The 12803-nt window shown below is 38.8% G+C and overlaps 1 protein-coding gene across 1 annotated transcript; it reads right to left on the reverse strand.

The window, feature by feature from the left end:
* Window positions 1–8199: 8199 nt before the first annotated feature.
* LOC104608209 (non-classical arabinogalactan protein 31-like) lies at window positions 8200–9347 on the reverse strand. The gene is made up of 2 exons (XM_010274127.2): window positions 8840–9347; window positions 8200–8720 (listed from the first exon to the last, which is right to left on the reverse strand). Exons 1-2 carry the CDS (start codon window positions 9237–9239, stop codon window positions 8431–8433), a joined length of 690 nt encoding a protein of 229 aa, XP_010272429.1. The 5' UTR covers window positions 9240–9347; the 3' UTR covers window positions 8200–8430.
* Window positions 9348–12803: the final 3456 nt, after the last annotated feature.

Here is a 12803-nt window from a genome sequence, read left to right on the forward strand (position 1 = left end):
TTTAATGCTCATTATACTTTCATTTTTCTTTTAATTTTTCAGTTTATTCACTTCCATTTAAAAAGATACATTTCACCTTTATGTTTGAAACATAAAATAAAGACTTTTAAGTTAAAAACAAAAAAAAAGAACTAGAATACCTAGAATTGTTGTTTCTTTCCAAAAATTTGATGAACTGAGGTTAATTGTTGCTTTAGCTTCAAGTGATGGTTTTAGGTTGTTTTTAGTGGCAATGGATGCAGACAATTTATAAAACATAGAGGAATCAAGTTTTAAAGTATATATCAACAGTTTTTAGGTTATGGATACATGTTACAAATGTAATGGCTGAAACTTGGTTTATTCCATCTATATCCATGGTATCTGTGTATTGTATCCTCACTGTTATTTTCCCTGCACACAGATAAGTCTAGCTTAATTCCTTGTGTAAGGCCATTAATTGGACGTGGGATCTCCTGCCCACGTCTGCTCACAACACACTACCCCCATGAATTGGGAACATTGCCCCCTGTATAATACTATGCAGGAGGATGAGATATTCTCCATGTGTGACTGTGATGTTATGTGGGCAAACGTGGGCAGGAGATCCGGACTCAATTAATTGCTATTTATGTTTAATAGCCTCCCTAATTAACTTTAATTAACTCCCTAATTAAGACATTTAAATTCAAATCATGCCCTTACGTAATGCTAACTTCCCCAGGCGCCAGGCGGCCTATAAAAAATGGCAAGGGATCTAACCACTATATCAACTAGAAAACTATCAAAAGGGAGGAAAACAATGGCTTTCATTGTTATTTCTACCAGTTTACATTTTGACTAGATGACCCTTCACACAAATTATTAAAAGGGTTACTATCTGAAACTCCTCACTTGTATGAGACCCTCTTAAATTTATTCTCACTTTTAGACACCTACGGAGACATCTTTGTCAAACAGTTCTTATATGTAGCATATGTTCCTTCCGTCAAGTCACCATTAGTGACCCGATAAAAATGGTTCACCGAGACCCACATCATTATATTACTTTAGCCACAAAACTTTAAACCCAGCAATCCTTCCTTCAGTTTTCTAATGACTAATGGTGACAATGATCACTCTGCCAAGCTGAGCAGGAAGAAGAATTAGAAGACATGCAACTAGTTTCATTTCTGGTGGCAGCACTCTGAGCAGAGCCTGGCAATTTCTGGCGGGAAAAAAATGGCTTTATAAGGGTCCATTTGGTTTACAGTTAGAATCAGAATCGAACTCAAAATGGTCTATTCCCATAATCTGTTTGGTTCAGACAAGAATGGAAATGAGAATTGGAATCAGCAGGATTGGGATTTCATTCTCAAGAAAGGGGGAGAGAATGTCCATCCCTCATTCCCTCAAATGGAAGAATGCCATTCCACCAAGAATTGGAATGGAACTCTGATCCCGCCCAACCAAATAGTTAGAATTGGAATAACCCATTCCAATTTCGATTGCAGACCCCTATTCCCGTAAACCAAATGGGGCCTAAATTCAATAGCCTGGGTTGTCAATAGGACTTTACTTGCAAGAAACGTAATTCATTCAGACTCCTTGTAACAGTATAGGTGCTAGATGCATTGTTACATTGACATATGAAATAAGGTGCATGCAGGGAGAGCCCTGTTGACAACCCCTTGTCGTTCTCCCCCAACTTGGATAAGTACACGACCCAAATCAGCACTTCATAATGGAACATGGGTTGCCGAAGATGGAGAGAGCTAGCTGGCTTATGTGATTAGTGAGACTACTTTGCAGTGGTACTCCATAAAAGATGATTGGTGCTTCATTCCAGAAAATAGCCATTTCCCAATCTTCATCAAGTATAATATCATGTGAAATTTTTGAGTTATAAATATCAGAAAGAATTTATTTATAGGGAATACAACTTTCTAACATAGAATAGGTAAAATTCCATCTATGTTGAACATCTAACATAAAATGTTTAGATTTTAAAACATAATTATGACATAAATATTTAAATTATTGTTTTCTTTTTCTAGAACTTTTAATATATATATAATACAAATTCTAATTTTAGAAATATGATTAGAAATAATATTTAAAGCATCTTGAATACATAAGTTTAAAATGTGACATGCACATCTAATATGAAGTAACTTACCATTAAAATGAGGTTTTAATTGAGATTTTAAAATATTTATTACTGAATCATTATTGATTGCATTATCAAAACTAATAGAAAAAAGTTTATTGTCAATTTCATAAAAAAGTAAAGCATTTAAAATACTTGCAACAATAGCTAGGCTAGTATGTGGCCATTCAAGCCTAGTATAACTTAAAATTCTTTTTTGTAAAAGCCAGTTTTCATCAATAAAATAACTAGTAACACAAATATAACTTATATTAAATTTAGAGGTCCAAATATCAAAAGTAATTGTAAGTCTAGAATTAAGATTTAATTTTGTTTATATGAATAAAAAATTTTCAAAGCATATGCATAATAGTATTCATAGAAACTTTTTAAATTGAGGATTTATGGAATTACGTAAAAATTTTTCAAATTTACTATCCTCATCTAATAAAAATGGTTGTCAGCATGTACAATATATTTTGTCAATTCTTGTCTCATTTTTTTTCTTGTGGATATTTAAAAGTACCAAACCCCCCTCCCAGTTTGTGTTCGGGTTTTTTTATTTTCCTTCTTCTTGTTTCTCATGGGTGAGCAAATATCTTCCTAAGTGACCAGTAACAATAGCTAAAGTCATCCTACATTTTTAGCAAATGACCATTTTTTTCGTTCCCCTCAACCTCCTCTATTTTAAACAATTTCCAAATTGGGTTAGTCAATTTAGTTCCCTTCTTTTTCCTACCCCAGGAGTAGTACTACTACGGGTGGGAACTCCGGCAATTTCAATAGCATCCATATCAATGCCAACGCTATCATGTTGCAACTAAATATTGTCAGCATTGAACATGCTAGGGAATTGGTTTCGGGAAGAGTTGGCCATTTTTTTAATTCTAAAAAAATAAAATCAATTTCATTTCACTCTCCTAAATTGTCAGTTTAGAATCTCAACTTGATTTCAATGGTCGAAGCTTTCAAGCCTCCCAAATTGCTAACTTGAGATACTTGAGCAAACCTTCTTGTTGAAACTTGAAAAAAAACAAGACTTAAGAGTTGAAGATTAGAGAAAGAGTTTTGAGAGTATAAGAGTGTATGAGAGCCTGAGAGAGTATGAGAAGAGAATTGTTAAATTGGTGTGGTGAGAATGGTGAAAAATTGGGCTATTTATAGAAATTAAAATAATTCAATTGCCCAAAATACCCTAAAAACTAGTTATTTTTAGTTGTTGGGAGGAGTCTTTTGGTCATTGTAAAATCATTTATTAGTTTATCCAAAATGCCACCCAAACTAGCTGATATATAGCTATTGGGGGCATTTTTGTCATTTTTTCTCCCCCAAAGCCAAAACACATAAATACCCCTATATAGTTGTTTATAGCTATTTGGGGTGGGGGGTGTTTCTGTAATAAAAAAACCCAAAAAACTGAAACTAACTATTGGGAGGGGAGGTCTCCAACAGCTAGTTCCTCGGGCAGGCCGCGTTTGGCCCACTGCAGGCCTGCGAGCCATGTCATGCAGGTCCACAACCCACACATTCTTACTATGACTGGCACAACCCACGTGTCGTCGTACCGGGCCACAGGCTGCACAACCCGCATATCATCGTACTGGACCACAGGCTGCATGACCTGATTTACAACTCTACATACAAGATATATATATATATGAGTAATTATCCTTTTATTAAGATATAAAATATTATTATATATTACTGTTTATTATTTACTAATATATGTTATTGGGCCAGGTTCGGGCTCGAACAGGGCTTATTCCCATGGGCCTAGAATTTATGCTTGAGCCCGAGGCTGTGAGAAATAGGCTGATTTAAATTGGGGCTATGTTCATAGAAAGAGAGAGAGTACTTTGGTTGCCGAGAAGTCTGAAGTAAACTAAGATATTCATACTTTAATTGCATACAAGTGGGGGCATTATGATAATTTTATAACTTCCGTTCATTTTCTAATGGCACATTGCAAATGAGGGGAGGGCCTTTAGATGATGTGAGATAACAGATGGGGATGTTTTAGATACAAACCCTTATTAAAATATGTTTTCTTTGTATTTTGTACATTATTTTCAGTGATTCAAACCATAGAGTTTACCTATAAAAACCTTGAATTTAGTATTATTGTTGTATCTTTTAGGACTTGATAAAGTTTTTCTATAATATTTATGCATATTTTAGTTTTTTCATCATATTGGATCTACATAGGCGTTTCAGCATGGTGCCATTTTTTTTGAAACATGGTGCCACATTGGATCCACATAGGCGTTTCAACAAACGCCCATATATATAATTGTTTGGTTTATATGTTTTTCAAAAAAACACTTGAATCATGGGCATGCCTCGTAAATTGGGACCCCACCCATGCATGAAACGTCAAATTTGGTGTTTTATGCATTGGTGAATCGTTGCCCTCAATGATTGACTGATTTGTATCCTATGTGGTGCTTACCTGTCAGCACATGCATGAAAAACAGTGATAAAAATCACCTTACCAAACAACATAGTATTGCTCACTGCCTACGTGGCAAAAACACTTCCAAACAAAATCCAAGTGTTTTTTTGTGAAAAATGGGTCTTGGAAGCATGGACATTTTTTCTTGAAAATCGGTTCCACAAAACGCCTATACTTCCAAACACCATCAAAATTAGTATTTATAGAACTTATTCTTAGAACCAGAAGAAGAAGATAGGGAGCCATTTAGTAATAGGTGAAGGAATGGAACTGAAATGAAACTGAGCCTACCAATCAAAACAAGACAAATTAACTTGCTTGTGTTACATGATGAAACATTCATCAACATGGAGAATAGATTATTCCATCTCTCTCTCTCACAGAGAAACTAATATGCGATACGACAGACAACGAACCGGAAATTGGCGTAGCACCCAAAAGAGTATCAACACCTGGGTACTTGCATGCAGTAAACGACTCCTTTCACACCCATCAGATTTCTGGGGGGCAAGGAAGGGTGTGGAGCAGGCAATGGAGAGGAAGCTTTTGGAGCACCGGTTTGGGATGAGGAATTTGACCCTTTGGGGCCGGAGCTGGAGTCGGAACGTAAGCCTTCGGAGCAGGAGGTGGGTGTGGGTATGGCTTAAGGGGAGCTGGAGCTGCAGGAGCATGAGCTGAAAAGCTAAGGAAAGCTTGACCCCAATAAAAACCCATTTGCTTTTCCTTGGTTTCTTATTAGAGCTAGGTAGCTTCACATAAGAAGAAGGAACAGAGCACGATAGACGTTAAAGTGGCTTAGGGACGAGATTCTCGGCTGTTTTAATTAATTGATCCAAATGGTACTAAAATGGTGATATCTTTGGTTGGTCAATGGTTATTGGTAAGAAGCCTGGAGATATATTGATGCATTAGAAAAGCTTAGAATTAGGGTTTGTGGAGAATTTTTTAAGCGCTAATTGCTGATTCACCCGTATAGATGGAAATTAATTACACACCACCTTTTTAAAAGTTTTCATAAATATAAAAAAGCCTAGCCTATTGTAAATTTAGATTTTAGGGTAAAATACAAAAATATTTCCTGAAGTTTCTGACAATCATAAAAACCTCTCCTATAGTTTTATTTTAACAAAAACTTCCTTTCTATTTTTGACAAAGTCAACAAATACCTCCCTTTTGTCAATGATCAAGACGGAAAATGTTAAAAAGATGATATTTTTTCAAAATACCTATTTTACCCTTTCTCGAATACTATTCATCTTCTTCCTCATGACGCAAAACGACAGAATGACAGTGCACTCCCCCCTCCAACCTTCCTTCTTTAATTTCCCTCTGGTTCACTCTTTCTCTCTCTCCCCACTAACACGAAATAACACTATTCATCATTCCCCCCTCTCTCTCAGTCTTCAATCTTCACCAATGGCATCTCTTCATCTCCTCTTTCTCTCTCTTTCTTCTTCTTTTCTCTGTTTGGGGCTTCCACACCAGCCACTCTGTTCCTCCCCATCATAAAAGATGGTGCAACCCACCAATATGTGACAACGTCATGCTACCAATGTTCATCCGTAAACCAGTGCTCGTCGACAATTAATGGCGAACCAGGGTCTTGTAATCACACTGATTCCACGAGGCCCGGTCGGAGCTCGAGAAACCCTGTCGCACTCTTGTACTCTAGAAACCCCGATACGAGCAGAACCTTACGAATCTTGTACAGATCAATGTTTTGTTCAATCAATTGAACGGTTCAATTCCAAAGGAACACAAGAAGTTTACGACTAGTTCCTTTCTGAGCACTTCATTGTGGGGTTCATCACTTAGCCCTTGTCCCGACAAACCAACACCGTCGACAAACATAGAGATCAACGGTGGTGCCAACAATAATGACAATGGTAGGAAGAAGAAGAAGAAGTTGTATGGAGGAGCTATTGCAGGAATTGCGACCGGGTCGGTGTTTGTATTCTTATTGATTCTTCTCATTTTGTTTCTTCTGTGTGAAAAGCCGAAAACTAGGAAAACAAACGACATTGCAATGGTGAAGCAGCTCCTATCGGATGTAGAGATGAGAAACATATCAGAGATGGAGACAATGGCACTCTAAGCAGCGGAGGATTTGGGCGCTTTGATAGTCCCATATCATCTCCTCGGACTATCTCCACTATTAGTAGAGATGATTGATAAAACTATAAAAGAGTATGAGATTCACGAGAAAATTAACAGAGATGTTCTCTCTGGATGATAGTACCTTTCAAGACGTTCTTTAACTGCAAACAAGAGCTTATAGTTATCTTGCTCATCTGTCGTGAAAGCATTCTTGACGACGAGCTCATGACCGAAACAATCAAGTTTCTTGACATCGATAGTCTCTGCCTTCGCTTCTCCTCCATCAGTATCCGAAGAAGCATTCTTCAAGATTGCGAAGTTCATTATTTTCCAAAACGGCAACTTCTCGATTGCAGCCCAGAGAAGGTCTTCTTCATCTTGTGCAAGCAAATCAGACTACCATGAGGACACACTTCTACCATTGATTTCAATATCGAAATACTCACAAGACGAAGAAGAGGGAAGGTCACCGCCATGAAATAACCACCCCTGTCAGCCCCTGTCAGCCACCATAGTGCCCTTATGCAAATCAGACTACCCCTGTCAGCCAAGGTCACACCGCCATGCAAATCAGACTACAAATCAAGGTGCAACACTGCCATGAAATAATCACCATTGTTGGGGGGAGAGAGAGAGAGAGAGAGAATTAGAGGGAAATTAAAGAAGAGGGAAAGTCACCGCCATTCTGTCATTTTGCGTCGTGAAGAAGAAGATGAACAGTGTTCGAGAAAGGGTAAAATAGGTATTTTATCATCTCTTTAATGTTTTTCATCTTCCTCATTGACGGAAGGAAGGTATTTGTTAATTTTGTCAAAAATAAAGGGGAGGTTTTTGCTAAAATGAAACTATAGGGGAGGTTTTTATGATTGTTAGAAACTTCAGGGGAGGTTTTTTTATTTTACCCTAGATTTTATTGACATCAGGATGCTCTTAACTTGCTTTGATCCACAAACAAATATATATACATTTTCCTAATATTATATATTTTTTTATCATGTTTGACTGTCATGCATATCCAAAACACATCTCAATGCATCTCTTAAAATATTTTTTTGATACGTTGGACGATTGAAGGGAATCCATCAATTCAAAATCGAAAAATATGAACAAAAAAAAAAGAAAATTATGGAGCAGGTGAATTGAACTATGATTTATTGTATTGTCTTTCAGTAGTGAATGTCATTAAGTGGATTGTGAGATTTTTAACAGAGCTGAATGGTGATCAGCTGAATGCAATGGCTGTGTATCAAGCCATGGAACCCACTATTTTCCACATTAGCCATCACATTGCTGTGAGTTATCCCAACATGGCCGAAACTGTGAAGTTATATATCTTTCACATGAGATGAGAGTCTCCTTGCTTCACCCAAAAGAAAAGAAAAAATCTCCTGATACCCACCAATGAGATGATGACAGTCAGGGTCGAATAGGCACACCCTTCTAAGCACACTCAGTCTGTGCATCGCTATGCTTATATATTAATCTCAAAGCTTAGAAAAGAAACAGTGAATAACCACCAAATTCATAGTGGCATGGCACAATATATGTAATTCTTAATATTCTTCTATTATTAATATATCATTTATTGTCACACAACCTGACAGCCAGCTTATTCTAGTTTCTTATATATAAAAACAAAAGACACCCACTAAACACTAAACAGAGCCCTAGCTCGCTCACTGCAATGTAGGGAATATTCATATCCTAAACCCTAGCTAGAAGGGAAAAAGAAAAAAAAAAAAAAAAAATACTAGCAAAGGGCCGGGTTTAGTGATCAGCATTTGGGAGCGAAGGCAAAAGGGCCAACGCTGTAGAGAGCGAATGACAGCGGGCTTTTGGGCTTCTCGTACCTCAAGACAGCCCCACTTATCCCCTGGTTAAGGTTGGTTTTCAACTGGCACGAAGCTGAGGGTAATGATTTGACCAAGAACACCTTGCACTTGTGTACTCCGTAAGTGGTGATCGTCTTTGGTGGTTGCAGGAAGAAGTAACCGTTCTTGGCTGTGGTCGCCTCATGACTTGTGGGGTATTTGGTGTTATTGCACTGCAGCTTCACGGTTGCACCTACGTACCAACCAAAATACAAAGCAAATTAACTTGCTATGTTATGTTAACATGCATTTCATCAGCACAGACAAACAGAAACAAACTATATATATGTCGTCATGGAACAGATGACGAACCAGAAATTGGCGTAGCACCCAAAAGAGTATCAACTCCTGGGTACTTGCATGACTTGCAGTAAACGACTCCTTGTACAGCCACCAGTGTTCTTGCGGGCAAGGGAGGGAGAACTTTTGGTGGAGCTGGAGCTGGTTTGGGAGGAGGAATCCGACTCTTTGGGGCCGGAGCTGGTGCCGGAACGTACGCTTTCGGAGCAGGAGGTGGGTGTGGGTATGGCTTAAGGGGAGCTGGAGCATGAGCTTGATGATGATGGTGAGCCGGAGCTGGAGCCGGAGCGTGAATGTAATAAACAGGTGACCTCTTAGACTCTGCAGCTTCTTCACCCGAAACAGTCAGAGAACCCAACAAAAGCAGTGAAAGCTGAAAAGCTAGGGAAAGCTTGACCCCAAGAAAACCCATTTCGTTTTCCTTGGTTTCTTATCAGAGCTAGCTAGCTACTAGTAAGGTAGCTTCAGATAAGAAGAAGGAACACAAAATGAAAGACGTTGAAGTGGGTCGTCAATGAAGTATGGATTTATAGTGGCTTAAAGACGGGATTGTCGGCGGTTTTCATTGATCCAAGTGGTATTAATTAAAATGGCGATCTTTGGTTGGGCAGTGCAAATCTGGGTATTGATAAGAAGCCCGGAGATTGATGCATTGAAGAAGCTTTGGGATTAGGGTTTTTTTTTTTTAAGGGCTAATTGCTTATTCACCCGTAGGCCGTAGAGATGGAAAGTAGTGCATGGCTCACAAGTCACAATGCACTAGCTAGGTAATAGGTTCTAAAATAATTACCGATTTTAATTTTTTTATAAAGTTAAAAAAAAAAACTTGTCTATTGCAGTATTAGATTTTATTGATTATTAACATCAAGATGCTCTTAACTTGCTATGAAACCCAAAATATCGAACATAACCATGGAGTAATCAGAGAAATTTTAGAAAATCTATACAAACTGCAAAAGGAAGGAGTAGAAATTAAAAAGAAAAAGTCAATTGATTTTTTAAAAAAAAAAACACCCCGGAGTAGTTAGAGATCGATTTCTATGAAAATAACCAATCTTCTCTGTTTGGATCCTATTCTTAAATTTTACAATTAAGCTGATTCAAATTCATATTATCAATTAATTACGAGGCCGGATTTCGGATCTTGTGATCACACCAATAACACAGCATGTGGACCGTATGTATATGAAACACTGACATGTAGGGTGCAAATGGATCCGATCCGATCCGATATCTAATCTCATTTGATCGAATTCGAATCATCCCATTCAATCCGATATGCATGTTATATATATTTATTTATATTATATTTTTATAAATTTGTTATATTATTTATTATTTTTTTATTTATAAAAAGCAGGTATATATATGATGAAAATAATTTAAAAATACTTATATTTTTTGTTTTTTATTAAAATTGATATATTTATTTATTTTAATAATTTATTAAGATTTAAAGAAAAAAAAATCAGATCCGAAAATCTGACTTCTCAATCAAATTCGAATTCAGATCCGATCGAATGGGGTCTATAATAAATAGCATGGAATATGTTAGAATCCCTACTAGCACGTTCACTTATAATTGGCTACGTAACCTGACGGACATGGCAGAGAGAGGTGCAATCGATAAATACCAAGTGAATAATAACAACAGCCCACCTTCAGCCTGGCATCTGAATAGAAAGAAAGAAAGAGGAGAAATTAAGGAGAGACGCGAGGAGATATAGATATTATTCTTCTTTTTCATGTTTTCATCTCTCACACTACTAGTAAATTAGCAAAGCTCTTCTTTCTATACCTCAAAGCCTGTTTACATTGTGCACTGCTTTTTTTGACTAATTATCCTATGGCCATTGGCCAACTATGCTATGGTTAAGCCTCACGAGAAAGCGTGTAAAGTATTCACATTATAATATTTACTTAACATATGTGTTATAAGCATAGATATATGATGCAAGTACTGTTATTAAATAATAAAAATAATTTATGAAGGGCTGACTTATTGATAGATGAGTCTATTTTATACTTCATTACCTATTTCCTAGGTTGTGGCAGATACCCCAATTATCAATATATATATATATATATATATAATAAACTTCTCTCCATTACCATTAATGTACAAGTAAAACACAGGTTGGCTCCTCTTCTAAGCTTACAATTTAAATTATTAGACTCAAATTCAGTACTTATTCCTTGATTCCGGTTTGATTTGATGACTAATTTGGTAGGTGAGTATTCTTTCTAATTCTAGCTAGCTACCTTGGATTGATAACCTATATTTTGATTTTGATGGGTTTTAATTAGTAGGAATTGCAGGCATGGCATGCATATGAGTATTAACTTGCGCAGTACTTCACGATCAAGTAGATCTCCTACGTTGTTGCTTCGATTGGAGTCATTGGATCTTGGATGTGGGATGTGGATCCCACCACCATTTACCCATAAACCATAAATAAATGATTTGATTTCTCCGATTTTATAAACATTTTGAGGGGCGTGAAGCTGGGGATCCACTAATTAATTAAACAAGAACGGGGGGCAGGAGCACATTATGTAATGTCTTCCTCCTTGTGGTAAAATTGTCTAGGTAATGGCCGGTATATGCAATTAATCGTGATATATCAGGGTGGAGTTTGGATTGATGTTTGACTCTTGACTCTTAGGTTGTTATGGATATTCTGCTAGGTTAGAGTCTTGGATGGGCTTGATAAATAGATTTGGTTTGTGATGAAGGGAAGTTTGGCTCGACCTCGCGATCGCCTAATACGTGGCAAAGGCAAGCAGCTCGGGACTGTAGAGCGTCCAAAGCGAACATCGGAAGCAAGTCCAAGCTCACTACCGAGCCCGAACTCCAGACTGCCGCACTTAGTCCGAGCTCCCTGTTAAGGGTCCGAGCTCCCTAAGTAAGAACCCGAGCTCCCTAAGTCCGAGCTCCCTAAGAACCCGAGCTCCCTAAGTCCGAGCTCCCTGTTAAGAGCAAGCTCCCTACAGGGAGTCCGAGCTCCCTATTAAGAGCGAGCTCCCTCCGAGCTCCCTATTAAGAGCGAGCTCCCTACTGAGAACCCGAGCCCCCTGCAAGGAGCACGAACTATACTGGGCCCCAAGCCTCACAAAACTGACCCAAGCTGGCCCATGGCAGCTCGGAACACTCCAAGCCGAACTCAAGACACCTCGCTCGCCACTCCAACACTTCACTTCCGAAACACCAGGCCAACCAAACGTACCCGACACCAAAGACGTCCGTATCCAAGGGCGATGTACCTGACTGATTTGGGATCTGACGCCTGACAGCCGCATTTCAAACGGCTTCCTGCTACCGCCACCTGCAACCGTCGTCACTAGCCGTAGAGACGGCTTCGACAAAAGGAACAGTGGCAGTTCTGTCCAGCCAGAGGAAATGACATCCGAACTGGCAGGAGTTCAGAAGTAATCATGCCCGACCTGACGGAAGCCTGGAAGTGAGTGCGCGAGGTGGTTATAAAAGGCTTCTACCCCCCAGGAACGAGGTATGCTAACTTTCGCGCTATCTGGTTTATCTTGCCTTTGAAGGATTCTAACTTGAGCTTCGGAGCCCTTACGCCGGGTTCTCCCCGGAGCTTCTCTTCTCCTTCCGTTTCAGTTCCCTGTTACTCAGTTCAGAGGCAAGATCATCGACAGCTAAGACCGGCCAGATTGTGCATCATCAATTGGCGCCGTCTATGGGAACGCTTCAAAAGGCCTCCCTTCAAAACTTTCATACCCTTTTCTTCTTCTCTGAGAAACTCAATACTCATGGCCTCATCCAGCAACGCCGGACGCGGCACAGAGACAAACACCACCGGGGAACAGCCCCAAGTTCCCGTGGTGTGTGTTGGGCAGTTCACCATCCCCCTCTCGGTGGATGGAATCCCCAATCTGACTACTTCACAAGCAGTGGCGCCTGTAAGCCTACCTTCCGCAAACATCCCCTTCCCTCTTCCCATCGAGACTACCT

Source organism: Nelumbo nucifera, chromosome 1 (assembly GCF_055504915.1).
Source record: "Nelumbo nucifera cultivar China Antique chromosome 1, China Antique-T2T, whole genome shotgun sequence".
NCBI classification, from domain to species: domain Eukaryota; kingdom Viridiplantae; phylum Streptophyta; class Magnoliopsida; order Proteales; family Nelumbonaceae; genus Nelumbo; species Nelumbo nucifera.

What these genes read in the sequence shown, in the direction of transcription:
- LOC104608209 (XM_010274127.2), bottom strand. Translation starts at nt 9,239, where the DNA reads ATGGGTTTTCTTGGGGTCAAGCTTTCCCTAGCTTTTCAGCTTTCACTG. An exon ending in GGGTGCTACGCCAATTTCTG is followed by an intron (nt 8,721 to 8,839) that starts GTTCGTCATCTG and finishes GTTGGTACGTAG; the next exon opens with GTGCAACCGTGAAGCTGCAG.